Below are 22,785 nucleotides of genomic sequence, written 5' to 3' on the forward strand. Positions count from 1 at the left end.
AATCAAAGTTAACATCCTTTTCTTTGATTGGTTTCATGCGTATACCATCAGAGAAAACCTAGATTACCCTTGGATACAAGACATCATAGGTGATCCAACAACCAATGTCATTACCAATTGGCAGATCAAAGATGGTGAGTTAATCCAATCGGATTTACCCCAATAACACAATACCAACTGCCAAAGGTCAAAGACAGTAATGATAAACCTGTCATGACCACACCTTTTAAAACAAAAGATATCAATGAAGAAGTCACCTCCAAAGACATCAAAAGCCTAATGGAACAGGCTAATTACAGAAACAAATATCTTCAGGTATTAGGGGAGTCCATTAAAGCAAAGGCATCTTCTAAACAGAGAACTCATGAAGAATCTCCATCAAATATCCTGATAGAAAAACCCTTATTCAAACCATTTAAGGTTAGTGAAAAAGAAAAACAAAAGATTAGGAAACTAAGAAAACACAAATCCCTTACAGAAGGGGTAGGTGACAACAATAGTGAATTATTAAATAAAATTGATAGTTTACTTAAGTTCACCCCTAAAACACCTCAACCTTCGGAGGAATCATCCAAAATGAGAACAAGAAATACCTCCAAATTAATTAATGTTATTAATGAAGATAGTGACCAAAACTCAGAACAAACATCTGAAGAAGGCTCAATATCTGGAAAAGACATTAATCCAATAAATTCCAAACATTGGAAAACACCCTCTAAACTTAATTATCAACGACCAATCGCCACTGACCTCCTATTAGAAGGAAGAGGCGAAAGTAATTTTAAAAGCTTTAGTGCAAATAATTTCTATGAATGGAATATAGATGCCCAAACAAAATGCAATATTATGAATACACTCCAACACATGACCATGGTAGCCACGGCATACCAGACATCCCATGAGTGTTCGGAGGAAACAATCATAGATATCCTAGTTGCAGGATTTTCTGGCCAATTAAAGGGATGGTGGGATAATTATCTCACTAATGATAAGAAGGAGATTCATGACGCTGTTAATACCCTTATTTTTACAATAGCCCAGCATTTTATTGATGACCCATCACTCTGGAAAGATAGGTCAGTAGAACTATTATCAAATCTTAAGTGTAGAACTTTAGCAGACTTTAGATGGTATAGAGATACCTTCCTAACTAGAGTTTACACCAGAGAAGATAGTCAACAACCTTTCAGGAAAGAAAAATTTCTAGCTGGTCTTCCAAGATCATTAGGAGACAAAGTTAGAGATAAAATCCGAAGCCAATCCGTCAATGGAGACATTCCATATGAGAGTTTGAGTTATAGCCAATTAATTTCGTATGTCCAGAAAGTAGCCTTAAAAATTTGCCAAGATGGCAAAATCCAAAGACAATTAGCCAAAGAGAAGGCTCAAACTAAGAGAGATTTAGGATCTTTCTGTGAAAATTTTTGGATTACCTGCTTGTCCAAAGCAAAAGAAGAAACAGAATCCTAGCAAAGAACCTCATGGAAATAAAACCTTCAACAAGAAGAGATTTCCAAGGAGGAACTCGCACAAACTCTTAACTACCAAAGATGTTGATATTCCAAGACTAAAAATAAAACCCAAAATAGCATGTTACAACTGTGGAAAACAAGGCATATTAGCAAATACTGCAGGATAAAGAAGAAATTAAGAAACCTTAACCTAGATCCAACCATCGAAGAGTAGATTAATAATCTACTTATTGAAACCTCAGAGGAAGACACAGGAGATGTATCCTCTGAAGAAAATCTCAATCTAATTCAACAGGATGACCAACCATCATCTACGGATGATGAAGATACACAAGAAATCAATACTCTAACAAGAGAACAAGACCTTTTGTTCGAGGCAATCAATTCCATACCAGACCCTCAAGAAAAGAAGGTTTTCCTGGATAAAGTAAGAAAATCCTTGGAAACCAAACCCAGGCCAAAAGATTTCATTACAAATAATAAGTTTGATGTTAGTAATATCCTCAAAAGATTAGAAAATACTTCAGCAAAACCAACCACAATTCAAGATCTTCAAACAGAGATTAAAATCTAAAACAAGAAGTTAAAGAACTTCGACAACAGCAAGAAATTCATCAAATTATCCTATCTCATCTTGAGGAAAACAATGATTTAGAGAATGAAGAAAAGGAGGTAGAAAAACAAAATCAAGATGAAATGTTTATGGGATTAATCAACAAGATTAAAATCCAAAAATTTTATATCAATATTAGAATGATTATAAATGATTTTGTCTTAGATACAATGGCCCTATTTGACACCAGAGCTAATTCAAACTGTATTTTGGAAGGATTAGTTCCAACAAAATTCTTTGAGAAAACATCAGAAAAATTGAGTACATCAAATGGCTCAAAATTAAAAATTAACTACAAGTTATCAAGTGCAATTATAGAAAATTAGGGTCTTAGGATTAACACAAACTTCCTTCTAGTAAAAAACCTAAAGAATAAAGTTATCCTAGGTACACCTTTCATTAGAGCCCTATTCCCCCTTCAGATATCAGGGGAATGAATAACCACTACACATCTAGGAAGAAAAATTACATTTAATTTTTCTAGTAAACCTATTTCAAGAAATATAAATTTCATAGAAAAGAAGATTAGTCAAATCAATTTCTTAAAAGAAGAAGTTTCTTTTAATAACATTCAAATACAATTGGAAAAACCCCAATTAAAAGAAAAAAATCCAATCTCTGTTATAACATATTCAATCAACCATTTGTTCCGACTTACCCTATGCATTTTGGAACCGGAAAAAACACATAGTTGACCTCCCTTATGAGAAAGAATTTAGGGAAAAATAAATTCTCACAAAAGCTAGACCAGTTCAAATGAATGAAGAACTACTTCAATATTGTCAGAAAGAAATTAAGGATTTTCTTGATAAAGGTTTAATTTGGAAGAGCAAAAGCCCATGGTCTTGCGCTGCTTTCTATGTCAACAAATAAGCGGAACTTGAACGGGGTACACCTCGTTTGGTGATAAATTATAAACCACTAAATCAAGTCTTACAATGGATTAGGTATCCTATTCCAAAAAAGAAAGATTTACTCAACAGATTAAATTATGTAAAAATATTTTCCGATTTTGATATGAAATCAGGATTCTGGCAAATCCAAATACAAGAATTTGATAGGCACAAAACTGCATTCATAGTACCTTTCGGGCAATATGAATGGAATGCTATGTCATTTGGTCTAAAGAACGCTCCTTCAGAATTCCAAAAACTCATGAATGATATTTTTAATCCTTATTCAAAATTTGTCATTGTCTACATAGATGATGTTTTAATTTTCTCTCAAAACATTGACCAACAATTTAAGCATCTGCGGACCTTTATCCATATAGTCAAACAAAATGGCCTTGCATTCTCCAAATCAAAAATCAATCTTTTTCAAACAAAAATTCGATTCCTTGGTCACAACATACACCAGGGTACAATCATACCAATAAACAGATCAATAGAATTTGGCAGCAAATTCCCCAACCAAATTTTAGACAAAACCCAGTTACAAAGATTCCTTGGTTGTCTGAATTATGTAAGAGAATTTGTACCATATTTAAACAATATTGTCAAACCATTACATGATAGGTTGAAGAAAAATCCACCTTCTTGGTCTGACATTCATACTCAAGTTGTCAAAGACATTAAACTTAAAGTCCAATCCACAAAATGTTTGTATCTCCCAATTCCACAGGCATTCAAAATCATTGAAACAGATGCATCCGACATTGGTATGGTGGTATTCTCAAACAAAGAGTCCATACCCAAGAACATGTCATTGCATATACATCAAAGCATTACAATTCTGCACAATTAAAATATTCAACTGTTAAAAAAGAAGTTTTAGCAATTGTTTTGTGCATATCCAAATTTCAATCCAATTTATTGAATCAAAAGTTTTTAATCCGGGTTGATTGTAAATCAGCCAAGGACATTTTACAAAAGGATGTCAAAAATCTTGCCTCCAAACAAATTTTTGCAAGATGGCAAGCAATTTTAAGTGTTTTTTATTTTGACATAGAATATATCAAGGGCGCATCAAACTCTCTACCTGATCATCTCACTCGTGAATTCTTTCAGAAAAATTCCCATGCCACCTAAGGCATCAGACACCTCCCAAAGAAGAGGACGGAGCACTGGAAAAGGTTTTAAGCTGGCTCTACTTAAGCCAACTGTCAAAAAGAGTTCTTCCTCAACATCTGGGTCACCAACCCAGGCTGGGTCATCCACCCAAAAACCCAAGATAGAAGAGTCATCGACCCAAATAATCTCAATCAAACCTGAGTCATTCACTCAGGAACCACCAAAACCTTCAACTTCAAAACAAACAAAGGCTGATTATGCCTTCCCCATAGAAACACTCCAAGCCTTACAAGATATAGGCTTTACCAAACTTCCAAGAAAAACCTGGGCAGACATTGACTCAAAATGGGGGTTACAACGATGGGGGTTCCTTTCACCCTTCCCTCACGGTACTACTTCACTATCGGTTACCTAGGAGTATTTAGCCTTGCAAGGTGGTCCTTGCTGATTCACACGGGATTCCACATGCACCATGCTACTCGAGTCAGAGCGTAAGCTAGTGATGCTTTCGACTATTGGACTCTTTCCATCTAGGATGCAACATTCTCTGCTGCTTCGCCTAGTAGCACGACACTTGTATAACTCTCCCACAATCTCGTTTTCACGATTTAGGCTGCTCCCATTTCGCTCACCACTACTAAGGGAATCGCTTTTGTTTTATTTTCCTCTAGCTACTAAGATGTTTCAGTTCACCAGACATTTATTTCTACAAGATTATCACCTATTATATGATAATTTGTGTTAGAAAAATAAAATAAAATAAAATAAAATAAATGAGAAGAAAATGTAAAGCCTTAAACTAAATAACAGAACAACAGTAGCAAAATAACTTCAGTTGACAAAACATAAATCAATAATGCAATATATTATACAATAAGCACAAAGGAAAATAATTAAAGGAAGAAATTTTTTATTAGCCTGGGTTGATGTGCGCAAACGCTATCCTGAGAGAGAAAACACCCCCATTGCACTGATAGGAAAATCTCATTGCACTCCTCTCCAAGATACGACAAGTCGTTGGTTCCGATCGTGTGCAGCGAAAGGATCTATGAACCTTCTGAACACCAATGCTCTTACTCTCAAAAATAATTTTTTTCATAAGAAAGGAAAAGGAAAAATTTAGAGTCTGCTTGTGTCTATTTTATAGAGAGGAAGAGATATATATATATATATAGGCATAGATGCCATTATGCAAGAACAAGAAATCTCAAAGTAAAACTACGTGATCGTTGGAACCCACCGTGTAGATCAAAACAAACATGTAACAAACTGCATTGGTCCACTAAAGCAAAAGTTTTAGAAAAGATAGGAAATTTAATTTTACGTAACAAATTTTAAAACAAATAATTTATTTTATAAAAGCAGAATTAATGAGTAACATGTTTTTATAAATTTTAAATTATAAAACAAATATTTACTAAGAATTTGCAACGGAACAACCATCCAAATTACATTGTGCATTAAAATATATTTAGAGAAAATATTTTCCAAAGTCACCCAAAGGCTTGAAAGAAGCAGAACCTAGCAGGACTGATTTCTGAAACAATGAGAGTACGAAAGATAGTGTTAAGTTAAAGAATACCTCCAAGAGTTATCAATTTGTATGGAAAGTTTTCAATTCTCAATGACACGTTACTAGTTTGGAAGAGCCTTGCTCAGAGAAAAGTGAACTACATTATCCTATGCCTAAAATGAAGGTGCAAAAATAAGCCATGCAGTTTGAGCGCGTCAACAAAGCATGTTCTTGCCTTCCTAGTGAATGGAACTTCGTCGGCCTAAGATGATGTGTTTTGATTGCAAGACCTTAGACCCGAGCTGGAGGCCAAAAGGCAGGTCCAACTAACTAACCACAAGGAGGTCAATTTTTCATGCATGCTTCGGCTCCACAGTCACCACAGGGTCCTAAATGCAGAAGGTGAAACAGGTAACTCTGACCTCTGACGGAGAGTTTTTCAAGTAAAATGTGGCAGAAATCAATGACCATGAAATGGGCATTTTAGCCATATTCGGACAAAGATCTGGCTCTATATTGGCAACTGAAACATGGAAGATCAACAAAGTTCCTCATGCTAGAGTTGCTTAAGTTTTGGAAATGAGATTTGGCTCGGATCTAGCAAAGGATCTTCGGCTTTTCAAAGTGGAGTCTGAATAAGATAGCTAGATTGGAAGTCTCATTGCTGCATATAAGGATCTTCGATTTTAATATGCTCATAACTTACATTTAGCAACTGGGTCCAAGATTTTTCAACTCCAAACTCCTTCATTAGCCAAACAACAAAATGCGTTCTCTTGTAATCACGAGCAAGACTCAAACAACCCTTCAAAACCCGAAGATAAGGCACTTCAAAAGGAAGTTCAAAAAGAACAGAAGGCATCAACAAATATTTGTAGGTCTACTTCCTTAGATCATATGAAAAAATTACTATTGGTCAATGGTAACAGTTTCCAACTGATAATGATAACTCGAACGGAGAGCTAACCACTTGATATAGCCACTCGCAAACTGTCCATCAGTGGGTCCCAATGTGTGAAAAGTAGGGCATGGCAAAACATTTCTCCAACAAGTATCACCATGTTGTGAACTCTCACCTCAAAATTCTGTAATTTAGCATCTGGAGTCACTATCACCACCTTGTAAGTGTTACTCGAATCATGGAGTCCAAACCCATGTAACATTCTATTTTTCCTAAAATAAATAAAAAGAGTTTCATAATATTAGAAAATAGATAGAATGTTTAAAAAGAGTTTACAATGAGTTTTATTTAAAAATTAATTGAGTTTTTAAAAATTAAATAAATGAAAGAATTTTTTTTAATTAAAATAAGAGTTTCATAATATTAGAAAATAGATAGAATAAAATGATATTTTAAAAAATAAAGAATATTTTAATTGGTTATTTATTTTATGAAAGAGTAAAATAAAGTTCTTTTTATAAAATAATAAAATAAAGAAAAAAGAGTAAATAATATATTCAGAATACCCTAACTATAAATAGAAACATACTAGGTCAATTTTTCTAATTACGATACATCTATACGCTCATTCGTTCTTCCTTCTTCCTCTCACAAAATCCTTTTTTTTTCTCGCATACATCTACATCTGTCCTAATAAAATTATGATCTCAAACTCATTAATCATTGGATTGTCCTGAAATTTGGACACCACCTTCGAAACTCATGTTTCCTCATTCCCATTGTTGGGATTAGAGAAATTAGAGAGAGAAATGCCCCTCGCGTAGTTTATTCCATAATGAATAAAGGAGGACTTGGATTTAGTTAGCTGAGGTGGTTGGTGGTTAGCATTTTGGGCAAATATTTGACATGATACAACAATATTTTACATGTGTTATCACTAATGTCGTATGACGCATGCAGAGTTCTGAGGTGGAACACCGAGTGTAGACATATAAGATGTTGGGGTATGTTTCAGGTTTTAAAAAATCAGGCATAAAAAATGAAAGCAAATGCACATTGTATCATTCTCACATTCATTGCCTGTTTGGAAACACTTTTGATGAGATATAATCTCTTTCTTCAAAAGCTCTCCCAGGAAGCTCCAAAGGGGATGGATGTGATTAATATTCAAAAGTAAGCTAAATGAAACACCACTTAGTATGAAATGTTTTTTGGGCTTGGTTATTTTTTAGGCCGACTTTATCTGTCTGTCTTTGTATTTGTGCTTTGAAATACACCAAAGTAGTTAAAAATTTCAACATTTTAATAATTTTCAGGGTGAAGAAAACAAATTATTTTGGCATGAACAATCGGAGTTTGTAAGGATGGTAGCAAGATTTGGAGCCAAAATTATACCTTTTGGTGTAGTTGGAGAAGATGACCTTGGTGAAGTAAGTTTTGGTCCTTTCTGAACCAATCCTTTTGCTTCACAAATCTATTACGGCCTGAAAATACTTGTATCAGGCAAAGAATGGCCAATTGTTTTTATGGAAAGCATAATTCACGTAAACTACCTTTATTTACAAACTTCTCTCTATGAACTTTAGGATTTAATTTTTGCCTCACTGTGAGTGAAGTGCATTTTTTTTCACTGTCATCCATAGTGTTACCCCATCATTAAAGGATTTTGACTTTGTAGGTAGTTGTTAGCATAGTCAACTCAAGTTATTTACATAAAGTGATAGCACATGATTGGAATTTTTTTTTTAACATTGATATTAGGTCAAAAGTAAACTCTCTATCTCTCTATATGTGTGTATGTGTACGTGTGGCAGCAAATGCTATCGTTATTTTAATTATTCAATGGTTCTAATTAAATATTTAGAAACTGACATTTCCATATTTTGTATCGATCTTAGGTTAGCTAGTAGCTATAGCTCTACAAGTAACAGAACACTCTTGTTAACTTAATGCATTGTTAATGCTACTGAAATTTTCTGATGTCCTATATTATATATTCTGATTGTGTATTTATTCTATGCTTATTGCAGTGGTAAAGTCTTTAAGACTAAAGTACAAGTATTATGTGGACTGGTAGAAGAGCAATTAAGTGGACTGGTAGAAGTAACTTCGGTCTTGACTTTTGTAAGATATATTGGTATCAAAACAGCTACACCCTATGTATGAATGTATGAATATCAGATTTCAAGTTTCTCTTTTTCGAGAACTTTGTGAGTGTTGGACAGTCTCTTTTGAGAGCATTTTAAGATTTTCTGTTTTTCGTAAATCTCTTGTGCCAACATGCATGAAAATGTCCATCTTTGAATTTCATTTTCCCTTGATCTGTGGATGCCTTGGACATGGATTTAACATAACACATCATCGCATTGGTCTTTCAGGTAGTTTTTGATTATGATGACTTGGTGAAGATTCCTTACTTTAGGTCGGAAATAGAAAGCCTCACAAATGAGGCTATGTAGTTAAGGTATCTTGTTTGGTGTGGTTTTTCTTTTATTCTTACCAAATCATGAAATATACATCTTTGTTGTCATTCTTTTCCATCTTCTAATAAGTATGCATATACATTATTATATATCCCTTAAATATTTGAAATCCATGAGTGATGCTGGTGGTGAGGTGGCAAATCAACTAGTACATATGCCTTTGATTTTGCCTAAAGTTCCTGGCCGGTTCTACTATTATTTTGGAAAACCATTGGAAACAGAAGGTATGCTAAATGCATATTTAGTTATTTACATCTCGAAATGTCCTTGAAAAATGTTGTTAAAAATAATTTTTCCTTCTTAAAATTAATGAGATATTTTTGACAGGGAGGAAACAAGAACTGGGAGACGACAGACCGAAATCAAAGTTATATTTACAAGTGAAATCTGAGGTTGAGAGATGTATTGCATATTTAAAGGTGAAAAGAGGTATAGGGCCTCGACTATTATACCAGGCTACACATGGTTTTGAGTCTGAAGTTCCAACATTTGAAATTTGATTGTTTTGCACACACACAAAAAAGGTAATTTTCTAATTAGTTCTGAAAGGGCCTTTGCATTCCCTAGGTTAGAGGTAAACTATGAATACTGCCAGTGGTTTCAAAATTGTTTTCAGGCCGAAAAGGCACGATTTCTGATAGAAACATTGTACAATTTTACCTAGTTTAAATCAATAAGAGATAAAATGCAAGTAATAGATTATTAGGGAAGGAGAACAATTACTGAAGTTATATTTAAAAGGGATTTTCTTTTGTGTGTGCATGACACATGATAAGAAGTTCTAGGGTGTATCAAATTCCACTCAGTGCAACTGAAAAATATCAATGAGAACCAAGAAGTTTTTGGAAGCATAATTTTCCTTGCGTGCCTTCGTAGCGTGTCCATGGGAATGTCACTTGAACTTGCAAAATAGAAAAATATTAGAGGGTTAGAACTTTTTAGAAGAACGAAGTAATATTAATTTGTTTAATTATTTCTTGACAAGTGAGTGGTTCTTACTTTGTTAATTAATTTAAATACTTATTTTATGTTGGGCAAAATTAGTTAAAAAAATTAATTAGAAATTTAAAAACTAAAAATATTAATTAAAAATTGAAAAATTAACTGAAAGTTAAAAGTTAGCTAATACTCTTAAGCTGAAAAATTATTTTATTAAATTAGAAATATTTGTTAAAACTAGTTATTGAAATAAATGAAAAGTATAAAATAAGAAAAATAATAATATCATGATTTATTTAAAAGATAATAAGAAAACGAATACTTTTTTTTTTAATTACCGACGGATTTCAGCTGTCGGAAATATATTTTTTTTAGTAAATAGGGACTCCTTTGACAATTGTAGATCGATATGGATCTTGTATTTCTTGGGCCATTTGCATGATTACAAGTTCAAGTTTCGTACCCATTAATAAAAAAGCATCACTAGAAGTGCTAATATTTCAGGCAGTGTTGACGCTCTCAGCGATTGGGGATTGTATTTCAGGTGTTGTTAATTTGAAGCTTCTGTTTTCTAGGTTGAAGCGTTCTTGGAAATAACTTCTTGTTTCTTACACATTTTACAATACTATGTAACTATGTTGCAACACATGTAAACTATGGGAGATCAAATGTAAAATTAACCTTAATTTTTCTATGGCTACACATTCTTTTTATTTGTTTTCAGCTATATCCTATATAATAATCAATCTTCTGTTGCTATAGTATATCTTTCGCATATAAGCAACAAGTCACTTGCCTAGGATGACACATAATTTAGTGCATGTACGGGATCAACAACAAAACCAGTGTTCTGATTCTAAATTGGGGGCGGGGGCCCGGAGGAATTAGTCTTTCGAGAAGTACATCGATTTTGACTACTTCCCAAAGAACTTTCATTATACCACTTCCTCAAAATTATGAACAGCTAGAACCACGGGTTGGAGCCAATAAATTACATGCTGATTCAATTAGTAAGAATCAAACTCATATCATAAGAATGTGAGTTTGATTTTCGTTACCGTAAAAATCTTGTTAATAGATAATTGATGAATACATCTATAAACATTTATTAAATCTTAAGAGGTTTGTCTTAATCCTAATAAATCCTAAAATCCAATTTACCCAACCTTTTATAAAAAAAAAAAAAACAAACAAACAAACAAACTATGGGGCCGTAATTAATTGATATATACATGAGTGCCGTATGAGTGCACAAATTTCAAGTGAATAGGCCTCTACTTTAATACGTGAAAACTATCTAGTGGACACAATCTCTACCTTCTCCTTTTCTTTCCTTTCTAAACCTATAAATCTACCTTGGTGAAAACTTAACTTTGTATTCCGAAATGGTTTCAAGCTTAGGTAACCAAACCTGGTCCTTAGACTTTACAAGCATTTGATAGTGTTTTTTTAACTCCGAAGTGCTGCATAGGAAGCTATAATTGTTGTTGGGGAAACTTGGTCTTCTACCTCTATTGATGAGCCATGCAATGAACTTTGGCATGACCTTCATCAACACCCTTTATTGGAACCTTTCAAGTACTCAAAAGCGCACTCCCCAAATTTGATTGTGGACTTGTTAGGGTGTGATCCAAAGGACATGAGGGATGACACAGAAAGGGTTTTGCATGTGAAGCAATCAATGGGGAGAACAAAATACGATTCACCTTGAATGACACTACTACAAAATAAACAATCTACATCGTTAAATCTACATCGGTTATTAGAAAACCGATGTAGTAAACCACGCAGTGGCATTTTTGAAATTTTAATCAACTTTATGAAGGCATTTACGACGGTTTTTATAAAACCGCCTTTGATGTGAATGTTATAAAACCGCCTTTTATAAAAACCGCCTTTGTATGTTACAAGATTACTACGGTTTATACCCAGTACCATCGTTGAAATTTTCATATTTTAATTCGTGATTTTTCACTTTCGTTGCTACTGGTACGTTCATTCAACTTCTCTTGACATATTCTGGAAACCTCCGAATGCAGAGGAGAAGCTTGGTCGTACCTCACTCCTTCACTCCGTCGTGAGCTTGGAATTGTGGCAGCCGCAACCTTGTCATTGTCTATCTAAGTCTCGACAGCCAACCGCAAGCTTGGTCTTCACTCCGACCGATGTGCAGTAAGTATCAATATTGTTTTCAGCCGCAAGTTTGTTGTTCGTGTTGTCCTCGATAAAATAGGTTTCATTGATGCATGCCTGGTGTTTATGATAATATCAATTTGTTGACATTGTGAGTTTGTGTTTGTTTAAACCCTAAATTTACTTAGTTGTAAGTTGAAATCCCTTTTTGGATTATACAAACCTAGCATCTCTTGCACAAATCAGTAGTTCCTCCCTAGCTCCTCTTTTCGGGCTTGTTTTCATCGTTTCCAAGCTTAGTGCAGAAAATTCTTCATCCTGTATGCTCCATATATATCCTCTCATCGTTGTATCTAGCATTATATTAGCTGACACTCCATTTTGGGTGAGCCTCAAAGCCTTCCTTGCCTATAATGTCTTATATCATGTTGAAGATTAATCTAGAAAAGTGTAGATGTATAATTGGTGGTCCATTATCTAGAGAGTTCTATACCTATGGAGATGTTGTAGTGTGTAGAAACTTCTTGATGGATGTAGAAAAATATCTTATTATCTAAAGTCATAGGATGCACTTAGAATATTATAGAGATGGATGGTAGATGACAGATGAGTCTAGAAGACTCTAGGACTAAGTAGTATAGAAGTGTGTTAGAAATCACCTATGTAACCTATATAAAGGCATAAGTTGTAGCAAACCATGTAATATAAGTAAAGAAGCTAATAAGCATCATTCAAGTTAAGGTGTCAATTTTCTGAAAACTCATCCTCTTCCTACTCCCATCATTCCTATCATACATTTCTACCTTATCCTTTCACAGAGAAAAGGCATAACCACATCCCATATCCTAACAGTGGCATCAGAGTAGTGTTGATCCTATGGCCTTTGCTACATCACCTAGCCCACCAACCTTCAACTATAACCAAACCTTAGTTCCCATATTTAATGGGGAAGCATATGATTATTGGAGCATCCAAATTCAAACTCTATTCATCTCACAAGACTTGTGGGATGTTATAGAGAATGGCTATCCAGTCCCAGAAAGCCAAGAAGAATTGGCTATGTGGACAGCATCAAAGAAAAATGAGTACAAGCAAAACAAGCAACATGATGCTAAGGCTCTGTTATTCATCCAACAAGGAGTTAGTAGAGATATCTTTCCAAGAATCATGCAAGCAAAAAATGCAAAGGAGGCGTGTGAGACTCTGAAAAATGAATTTAAAGGCACGGACAAGGTAATTTCTATTAAACTTCAATCTTTGTGGAAGGATTTTGATACATTAATAATGCGGGAAGATGAATCTATATAATCTTTCTTCTTTCGTGTCTCTAATATCTTCAATCAAATTAAAAGTTACGGGGACACGATTGAAGACAACAAAATAATACTAAAAATATTAAGAAGTCTTCTCGTAAAATATGATCATATTGTGGTTGCCATAGAAGAATCAAAAGATTTATCTAAACTCACTCTAGTATAATTAATGGGCTCTTTAGAAGCTCATGAAGCTAGAATGAAAAGATTTGAGCAGCCACTAAAGCAAGCATTCCAATCTAAAATTAATATCTCTAAAAATGATGGAGATAAGAAAAATAACCACAGTAAATTTCCTCAAAAAAAGAGGAGGAGCATTTACTAATCGTGGTAAAAGGAGCTGAAAGAAATGGAGTAATAATGCTTCAAGCTCCTATTGCAAATTATGCAAGAAAAATAATCATGATACAAATGATTGTCGGTACAAATGCAAAAGGTGCAAAAGGCACCTACACTATGAAAAAGATTGTTTTTACCGACAAAAAGAAGAAGCAAATTTTCTAGAAAATAAAGAATCCCTTGATCATACTTTGTACTCTGCTTTATCTTCTCAAGAATCAAGGGATGTATGGTATGTTGATAGTGGTTGTTCAAACCACATGACAAAAAACAAAAGTTGCTTTGTGCAACTAGATGAGACAATAAAATCCAAAGTTACACTTGTGATGGAAATGTTCAAACAGTTGAAGGAAAATGCACCATTGCTGTTAAAACTCAAAATGGTAGCCAAAAATATATCCATGATGTTTTTTATGTGCCAGGTCTTACTCAAAATCTTCTAAGTGTTGGTCAACTTATTCATAAAAATTATAAAGTCATCTTTGATGATGATAAATGTAATATCATTGATAAAAGAAAGGGCCAAATTATTTCTATCAAAATGGCTCCTAATAAAGTATTTCCTCTATTTATGCCATTTGGGCAAAACAATGAATTGAAATGTGAGAATATGGATGAGTCCATACTGTGGAACTTGAGATATGGTCATCTAAACTTTAATGGCCTCAAATTATTAAAACAAAAAAATATGGTGCTTAGGCTTCCTTTTATTTCATCTAACCTTAAAGTTTGTGAAGGTTGCATTTATGGCAAGATGCATAGGTTACCATTTCCAAAAACATCTTGGAGAGCTAAAGCTCTACTTCAATTGGTGCATGCTAATATCTGGGGACCATCAAGTACCCCCTGCTTTGGTGGAAGAAGATATTTTCTCCTCTTCGTTGATGACTACACTTGAATGATGTGGGTGTACTTCATCCAAAAAAAATCCGATGCATTCTCTTGCTTCAAGGAGTTCAAGGCCCTAGTGGAAAAGCAAAGTGGGTATTCCCTCAAAATCTTGAGAACAGATCGCGGGGGAGAATTCAATGGGCACATATTCATCAATTTTTGCAATGATCATGGCATCAAGAAGGAGCTGACTGTTCGTCACACTCCACAACATAATGGTGCCGCTGAAAGGAAAAACAGAACCATTGTGGAAATGGCTCAATCAATGCTACAACACAAGAACTTGCCAAAGAATCTATGGGCGGAAGCTGTTAGCACAGTAGTATACATCCTCAACCGTTCTCCAACTAAAGCAGTCTTAAATATGACGCCATATGAAGCATGGTTCAATAGAAAACCAACAGTTGATCATTTTAAAGTTTTTGGATGTGTTGCCTATTCGCACATTCCAAAGGAGAACCGAGAAAAGCTCGATGAAAAAGGAGAAAAGTGTATCTTTGTCGTCTATAGTGACCAATCTAAAGGTTACCGATTATTCAAACTAGATTCAAAGCAGCTGATCATTTCAAGATATGTCATCTTTAACGAAGGAGCAAGCTGGTAATGGAGTACTGAAGTCAATGAGACGCAAGAAGTAACCAATCCAAGCCCGTGCACACTGCCACCATCACCAACACAACATGACCAACAGCACCAGCAAGAAGAAGTAGAAGAAGTCCCACAACAACAACTTCGAAGATCAGGAAGGCCACACAAACCGAATCCAAAATACACAAATGTTGGATTTTTTGCCTATGAACCTCAAAAGTTTGAGGAAGCATCAACAGAAGAAGTTTGGAGAAAAGCCATGGACGAGGAAATCAAAATGATAGAGAAAAATCATACATGGGAGCTCATGCAAAAACCAGAAGACAAGGAGATCATTGGCCTGAAATGGGTTTACAAAATTAAATATAATGAGGATGGAACAATCCAGAAACACAAAGCACGACTTGTCGCTAAAGGCTATTCACAACTGCCAGGAGTTGATTTCAAGGAGACATTTTCTCCCGTTGTGCACATGGAAACAATCAGAATTGTACTAGCCTTAACTGCACAGTTGAAGCTACAAGTCTACCAACTAGATGTAAAATCAGCTTTCTTGAATGGAGAGATTGAAGAAGAAGTCTACGTGGAGCAACCACAAGGATACAAAGTTCAAGGATAAGAAGACAAAGTATATCACTTGAAAAAGGCACTTTATGGTCTCAAAAAAGCTCCCCGAGCATGGAACAGCAAAATAGACAAATACCTCGTCGAGCATAGATTCCTCAAAAGTCCAAGTGAGCTGTCACTATATGTGAAGATGCAAGGTAATCATTCATTGATTTTGTGCCTATACATAGATGATTTAATCTACACCGGCAACAACTCACAGATGATTGAAGAATTCAAAAAGGCTATGATGCAAGAGTATGAAATGACCGATCTTGGACTCATGAGATATCTTCCCGACATGCAAGTCAAGCAAAGACCTGGACAAATATTTATCTCGCAAGAAAAATATGCGGATGACTTATTGAAGAAGTTCAATATGCAAGATTGCAAACCACTTGCCACACCTATGGCGATGAACGAGAAGCTTTCAAAAGATGATGGGCAAAACAAAGTTGATGCAACAGTTTATAGAAGCCTAGTCGATTCGCTAATCTACTTAACCAACTCAAGGCCAAACATCGTACATGCAGTTAGCATCGTGTCTAGATTCATGAGTAACCCAAGCAAAGCACACTTTGCAGCAACCAAGATAATCCTAAGATATGTCAAAGGCACAAAGGATTTTGCCATTTTGTACGAGGCAGATAGAGACTTTAACTTGACAGGTTATACAGATAGCGACTGGGCAGGAAGCACAGATGATAGAAAAAGCACAAGTGGATATGTGTTTCTTCAAGGCAACAAAGAAATATCATGGGCGTCAAAGAAGCAAATGACAATTGCTCTATCATCAGTAGAAGCAGAATACATGGCTGCAACAAGCGCTGCGTGTGAAGCGACATGGCTCAGAAAAATTCTGCAAGAAGTACAACAAGACTCCAAGACTCCAACAGTTATTCATTGTGATAATATGTCAGCTATTGCAATGACTAAGAATCTAGTATTCCACAGCTATACAAAGCACATTGAGATTGGATACCACTGCATCAGAGAGCTCGTGGAATGTGGAGAAATCAAAATGGAGTTCTGCAAGACTGAAGAACAATTAGCAGACATCTTCACCAAGCCAATTGCAATAGAGAAGTTCATCAAATTCAAATACATGCTTGGAGTTCAAGACTTTTCTAGATTAAGGGGGAGTGTTGAAGATTAATCTAGAAAAGTGTAGATGTATAATTGGTGGTCCATTATCTAGAGAGTTCTACACCTATGGAGATGTTGTAGTGTGTAGAAACTTCTTGATGGATGTAAAAAAATATCTTATTATCTAAAGTCATAGAAGCACCTAGAACATTATAGAGATGGATGGTAGATGATAGATGAGTCTAGAAGACTCTAGGACTAAGTAGTATAGAAGTGTGTAGAAATCACCTATGTAACCTATATAAATGCATAAGTTATAGCAAGCCATGTAATGTAAGTAAAGAAGCTAATAAGCACAATTCAAGTTAAGGTGTCAATTATCTGAAAACCCATCCTCTTCCTACTCCCATCATTTCTATCATACATTTCTACCATATCCTTCCATAGAGAAAAGGCATAACCACGTCCCATATCCTAACATATCAGTCACTGATCAAGAGAAAACAAATGACAAAGAATAGAGTAAGTTGACTTTGGTTTTTTCTTCCACTTACTAATTTCTATTGTTGTTAGTACTTGCTCTCTCTCTCTCTCTATTTTTTTTTTGCCAATTTTTGTTATTTCTTTTACTCTCTTTGAGTTGAATTTTTTAAAACACTGAATGCTGTAAGAAATCCACGAGTGAGGAATTTAGCAGTGAATGTAAAGATTATGCAAAGTGGTCTTAAGGTGACACAAATCAAAGAGAATGGGTTGGACAAACCCACCAGGTAACCTCGAAATGCAGTTTGAACAGGTTGAGATTCTTCTGAGTTTTCCTTGCGTTGCCCAGTGAGGTGAACAACCTCAGCAGCAGCATGAGCAGCAGTAACAACAGCTTCAGCAACTACTGCTGAGGCAATGGCCACTGTTAAAGCATGATTGCTCTGTTCTTGCTCTGCCTCACTTAGTGTTGTTCCTTTTGAGGCAATATAAACACTGTTAAAGCATGAGTTCATCCTCTAAGGCTAAAGCAGGAATGGTGTGTCCATGAAGAAAGAATCTGCATGGCAAACTACCTTGTTTGGGAACTCAAACGTGATCTCACGAGCAATGTGCTTACCCTTGAGAGATCTCATTGTGCCATCCCAAAATATAAGTTTCGATGATGACGATAACAACGAATTCTTTGGATGAAAGCATGAAGTCACTGCTGCATTTCCTATTGTATAAGAGGAAGAAATCTTGAGAGAATGGTTGTGTTAGTTCTTGATGGGTGGAGAATGTATAAGAACGATGAATATTATATGAAGGGATGATGTATATGTATGTGGTGAAGGAAATAGTTGACTTTTAATTAAATTGACTTTATAAAAAAGTTCTATGGTTGTTAATATGTGCAAGGCATGGAGGGTCGGTGTGGTCTGGTCAGCCATGCCAGCTTTGAACTTTTTTTTTTAATTTGTTTTCTGTCTCTCCCCAGTAGGTACACTCTTGTGTTAGACTTGCCAAAAATATAAATCGTGGTGTAAAGTTAAACTTTGATATTGTACTATTGTATTCAAACCTATTAAATTAAATGGTTCTTTCTGCATTAATTTACGAAAGATTTTTTGAATGAAGCTTTTGTTGGTCTAAAACTATATTCCACAAATTAACTAACAAACTAGTTCAAATTTGAGAAATTATTAAACTAGCTTATTAAATTATAAAATTATGTTATAAAACTAACTGAAAAGATAAATGTTATAATTGAAAGCTTTTAAGTTAGTTTATTTAGACAAATATTTGGCAAAACTAGTTGAAAAATTAAACTAAAAAATTAGTTGAAAACTAATAGTTGAAAGTTGTTATAAGTTAACTTATTAAACGACAATTGTTTGGTAAAATTATTTGTTGAGATAACTGAAAAATTTAAACTAACATAAATGAACATATATTTATGTGATACTTTTTACTTTTATATAATTTTTAATTTTATTTTACAGATAAAAATGTATTTTAAGGTGTTATAATTTTATTTTTTCAATTAATTTTAAATTATTAAAATTCTTTATTTATAAAAAAAATATTTTAGTTACATTTTTAGTTTTAATTATTACAATTTTTCATATTATATATTCTACTTAATCAAGTTTAGAATAAAGTATAAAAGAAATGTACACTTAAGTAGACATTATTATCTTTTTATTATGCTTTTTTTTATCCAAATAATTGTATTATGTTAATTAGTATACTAGTTAAAATAAATCGGTCAACATAAAATTATTTAAAATAATAGAAAAAAATAAATCTAACATTTATCATTGTCAATTTTGTGAATTATTATGTTCAAATAATAAATTAAATATTATAAACAATATAATGATTAAAATAAATAGTATAATATAAAAAGTTATAAAATATAATAACAAAAATAAAATAAACTTATCATTTATTTATCAATATCTTGATTTATAAAATAAACAATTTAATAAATAATAAAATCTTATTTTATTTAAAGAGAGTAATAAGAAAAATTAATAAATATTTTAAGGATAAAAAATACAATATAAAGAAACAAGAAGCTATAAGCTATTGTTTTAAAAAATGTTACTTGAAACACCTCAGACGAATCACACCAAAATGAGAGGAATTTAAAGACTATACAGGTATGAGACTGTATAGTTAAAGAATGATGACTTAAAAGAATTATAATTATGGAGTAATTATGGAATGGGTGATCTTTTGGAAAGTTTTCCTAAAAGTGTGTGAGTGAGAACAAAACACGTTGAAATAGTGTGTGAGATGAAATCTTATTTACTAAATAGTCAAATTAACTTTTCAACTAATCAAAAAAAAATAAATACGAAATGACTTGTCAAACATAATCTATGTTGTTGCGTCCACTAGACTAGCTACAATTGAACTTGTCTCGCTCTTTTGTATGATGAAATATGAATAATATTTACATGTAGACATGAAAAGTCAAACCACATTAAATAAATTTATGTGATTTTTCTATTTGCTAATGATGTTGCCTTTATTGTTTTATTGTTTGTTCTTTCATCATTTTGCATGAAGAGGTGTGTGTTTTACCCAAAAAGGTATTAGAGTTGATAGTTTGTGCAGCTAACTAACTTGTGACGAGTATTAAAGTTTGAGGAAACTAATGGTGAATTCGTGTGGAATTCTTATGCTAAAAGTCTTCTTGATGATGTGGAAGTCAAACAGTGTGTTCCAAATACACTAGCTAATAGTGGTACAAGTCAAGTAGTATATATTCATAACATATCAGAAAACATGCCAAAGTTTTTGCGGAGCTTAAGCATGATTTTGACCAGCATCCATGATGGCAAGGGTTGAAGATGAAATTTAAAATTTTTAATTAAGGGAGGGATTATTAGGAAAAACTATTCAAATTTCTAATTTTAAATCTCTAGGATATTGTTTAGATTTAAAATGTTGTATCTTATCTTTAGGATGTTGTTTAAATTTAAAGATATTATTAGTAAATTAGAGATTTATTTTTTCTTTTAAGATGATGATACTAAGTTTATTAATAGAGGTTGTTGAGATAAGAAGAACCACAAAAATTGAAGAGGGAGTCACCACCTTAAGTGAGAGAGGAGATCACGTGAAAGGAGGATCTATCAAGTTTTTTCAAAAAAAAACTTAAAATGAGATTGTGGATGTAAGCATGAAGATTTGAATCACATTAAATAAATTAGTATTATGGGTGTAGGCATGAGAGACCAAACTACGGCAAATAAATTTGTGTTATGGATGTAGACTTAAGGACTTAATCATGTTAAATAAATTTGTGTGATCTTTTTATCTTCTTATGGTGTTGTCTTATTTTTGTGTTTTGTCATCATTATGCATGAAGAAGTGTGTTTTTCTTAAAGAATTGTTGTACGGACGGTGCACACAAGGGAAGATTTTGGCAATCTCGAAGATGGTTTGGAGTGGTCCTCCGTGTGTGACTCCAACGACACCTACGAAGACTCCAACTATAAAGTAAGAATGCATGTGAACCAAAGAGGTGAGAAAATGAGTTGAATTAGTTCATTAATGTGAAAAGGAGTCCTTAAAATTAATATAGGCATTCTGGCAGGAAAACACATTAGATTTGTTTGATGCCACATGGAAAGCTATGTGGTTGCAGTATGCATTACATGTTATTATAAATTTTCACCGAATGTATCCAAGTTAGACGCAAGTGCCAGCTTTGGGTGACAAGTTGACCATGTCTTTGAGGTCCTTGTGTCAGCTGGTCTTTAAGACAACTTTCCATTACTAGAGATACCTTAATGAGGTGACATGGGTTAAACGGCGAAAATCAGTATAACCTCCAAAAAATATACCAAAATGTACAATATGATACTAGATTTTGACCCATTTGCACAGTTTTATTTATATTATGCATTTTAAAATTTATATGTATTATTTTTTAAATATGCAACGCCACCTATGTTTTTTCATAATCGGTCCCAAGCTTTGGTTAAGGAGGAGGATTGTTTTAGCTAGGACCTTGACAACCAACATAAAACTTGTCATTAGTTAAAAGGAGGAGACTAAAAAGGAAGTTGGAGGTGTTGGGTAATCAACGTTCCCATAAATAAAATTATTCACACCCACAAAAGATCGTAAGAACACAACAAACATTATACCGTAGAAAAATAATAACAAACACAAGAATTTAACGTGCTTTGACACCTCTTGCCTACGTCCACGGAATCGTCTCAAAAAGTATTTCACTATCACAAAAATAATTACAATATTCTAACCCACCTTAAATAATGTATCACTCTACAAACCCCACTCAATGGTTACAAGAAATGATAACACTCTCACACAAAGACATTTTTCTCTCAACAAATTGACTTTATTTCACAATCTCTCTTCTCATACACTCTCTCTTCATGTGTTGTGTTTCTCCATAAATTCTCTTCTCTATTTATAGTAAAGATTGTCACTAATTATAATAAATAAGCTCTCTTGGAAGTTGAAACAAAAATAACTTTCAATGCATCCATTTAACTAAGGTTCATCTAGTAAAATGCAATCTTTCACTTTGCATTTAAGTCACCTAAACCTTAGTGATAAAAATCTAATTCTTAATATGCATGTACCTTATCTTTTGGCTTGAAACTCTATAATTCTCCCCCTCAACCCAAAAGAGAAATATCCTTCAATCAATTTGAAAGTGAACAAACTCTCCCTCCAACGGAAGTATCTCCCAACACTTCCACAACATTAGAAAACTTCACTTTCTTCACTTTGCTATCATGATTCCTCTTCAAGGCTTGACCATCCAAATAGCAAAAGTTACCTTTATTTTGTGTCCTCGTAACACCAAATGTCTCCCCTTGTACACCTTGCATCCCCACTTTGAACCAACATACTTGTATCCTTGTGATGTCATCTCTCCCATAGAAATCATATTGACAACAGTAGAAGGTACAAACCTCACATTTGAGAAAGTTCGAATAACACTATCATGGAGCTTCATCCTCACGCTCCATATGCCTTCGACCTTCATTTTTCCACCATTCCATAACTTGAAATAGCCGAATTCTCCATCGATTTTCAAAGTATCAAACATCTCTCGATATCTGCAAATGTGCTTTGAGGCAACAGAATCCATCACCCATTTTGTTTTAGCAACCTCATTATTTGTTGCCAAAAACACATCATCTTCATCTTCAACACTTTTTACTACATTAGCTTAGGAGTTGGCGTCATCTTTGTTCATATCTCTTAATTTCTTCAGGTCCTCCTTCATTTTTTTGCACCTCACTTGCACATGACCATTCTCACTGCAATAGTAACATAGTAACATTGTATGTTACTCATATCTCATTGCGGATGCAATTGCGATTTTAATATTCCTTTTGACCCATCATGTTTCCTTGAATGATTCCTCCCTCGCTCA

General features: G+C 33.9%; 1 protein-coding gene and 1 pseudogene across 1 annotated transcript; both read right to left on the reverse strand.

Moving 5' to 3' along the window:
* Nucleotides 1-6,268: 6,268 nt before the first annotated feature.
* LOC102661375 (uncharacterized) lies at nucleotides 6,269-6,773 on the reverse strand. Its single transcript, XM_006603195.1, has 2 exons — nucleotides 6,578-6,773; nucleotides 6,269-6,438 (listed from the first exon to the last, which is right to left on the reverse strand). Exons 1-2 carry the CDS (start codon nucleotides 6,771-6,773, stop codon nucleotides 6,269-6,271), a joined length of 366 nt encoding a protein of 121 aa, XP_006603258.1.
* Nucleotides 6,774-11,226: 4,453 nt separating this feature from the next.
* Nucleotides 11,227-22,497, reverse strand: LOC100812150 (uncharacterized; annotated as a pseudogene).
* Nucleotides 22,498-22,785: the final 288 nt, after the last annotated feature.

The sequence above is a fragment of the Glycine max genome, chromosome 18, assembly GCF_000004515.6.
Source record: "Glycine max cultivar Williams 82 chromosome 18, Glycine_max_v4.0, whole genome shotgun sequence".
Taxonomy (NCBI): domain Eukaryota; kingdom Viridiplantae; phylum Streptophyta; class Magnoliopsida; order Fabales; family Fabaceae; genus Glycine; species Glycine max.

Bases quoted from the DNA above. Each gene is read 5' to 3' on its own strand.
- LOC102661375 (XM_006603195.1), bottom strand. From the start codon at position 6,773: ATGTTACATGGGTTTGGACTCCATGATTCGAGTAACACTTACAAGGTG. The intron at 6,439-6,577 runs GTTAGCTCTCCG...TTCCTTTTGAAG, and splicing joins GCGAGTGGCTATATCAAGTG to TGCCTTATCTTCGGGTTTTG.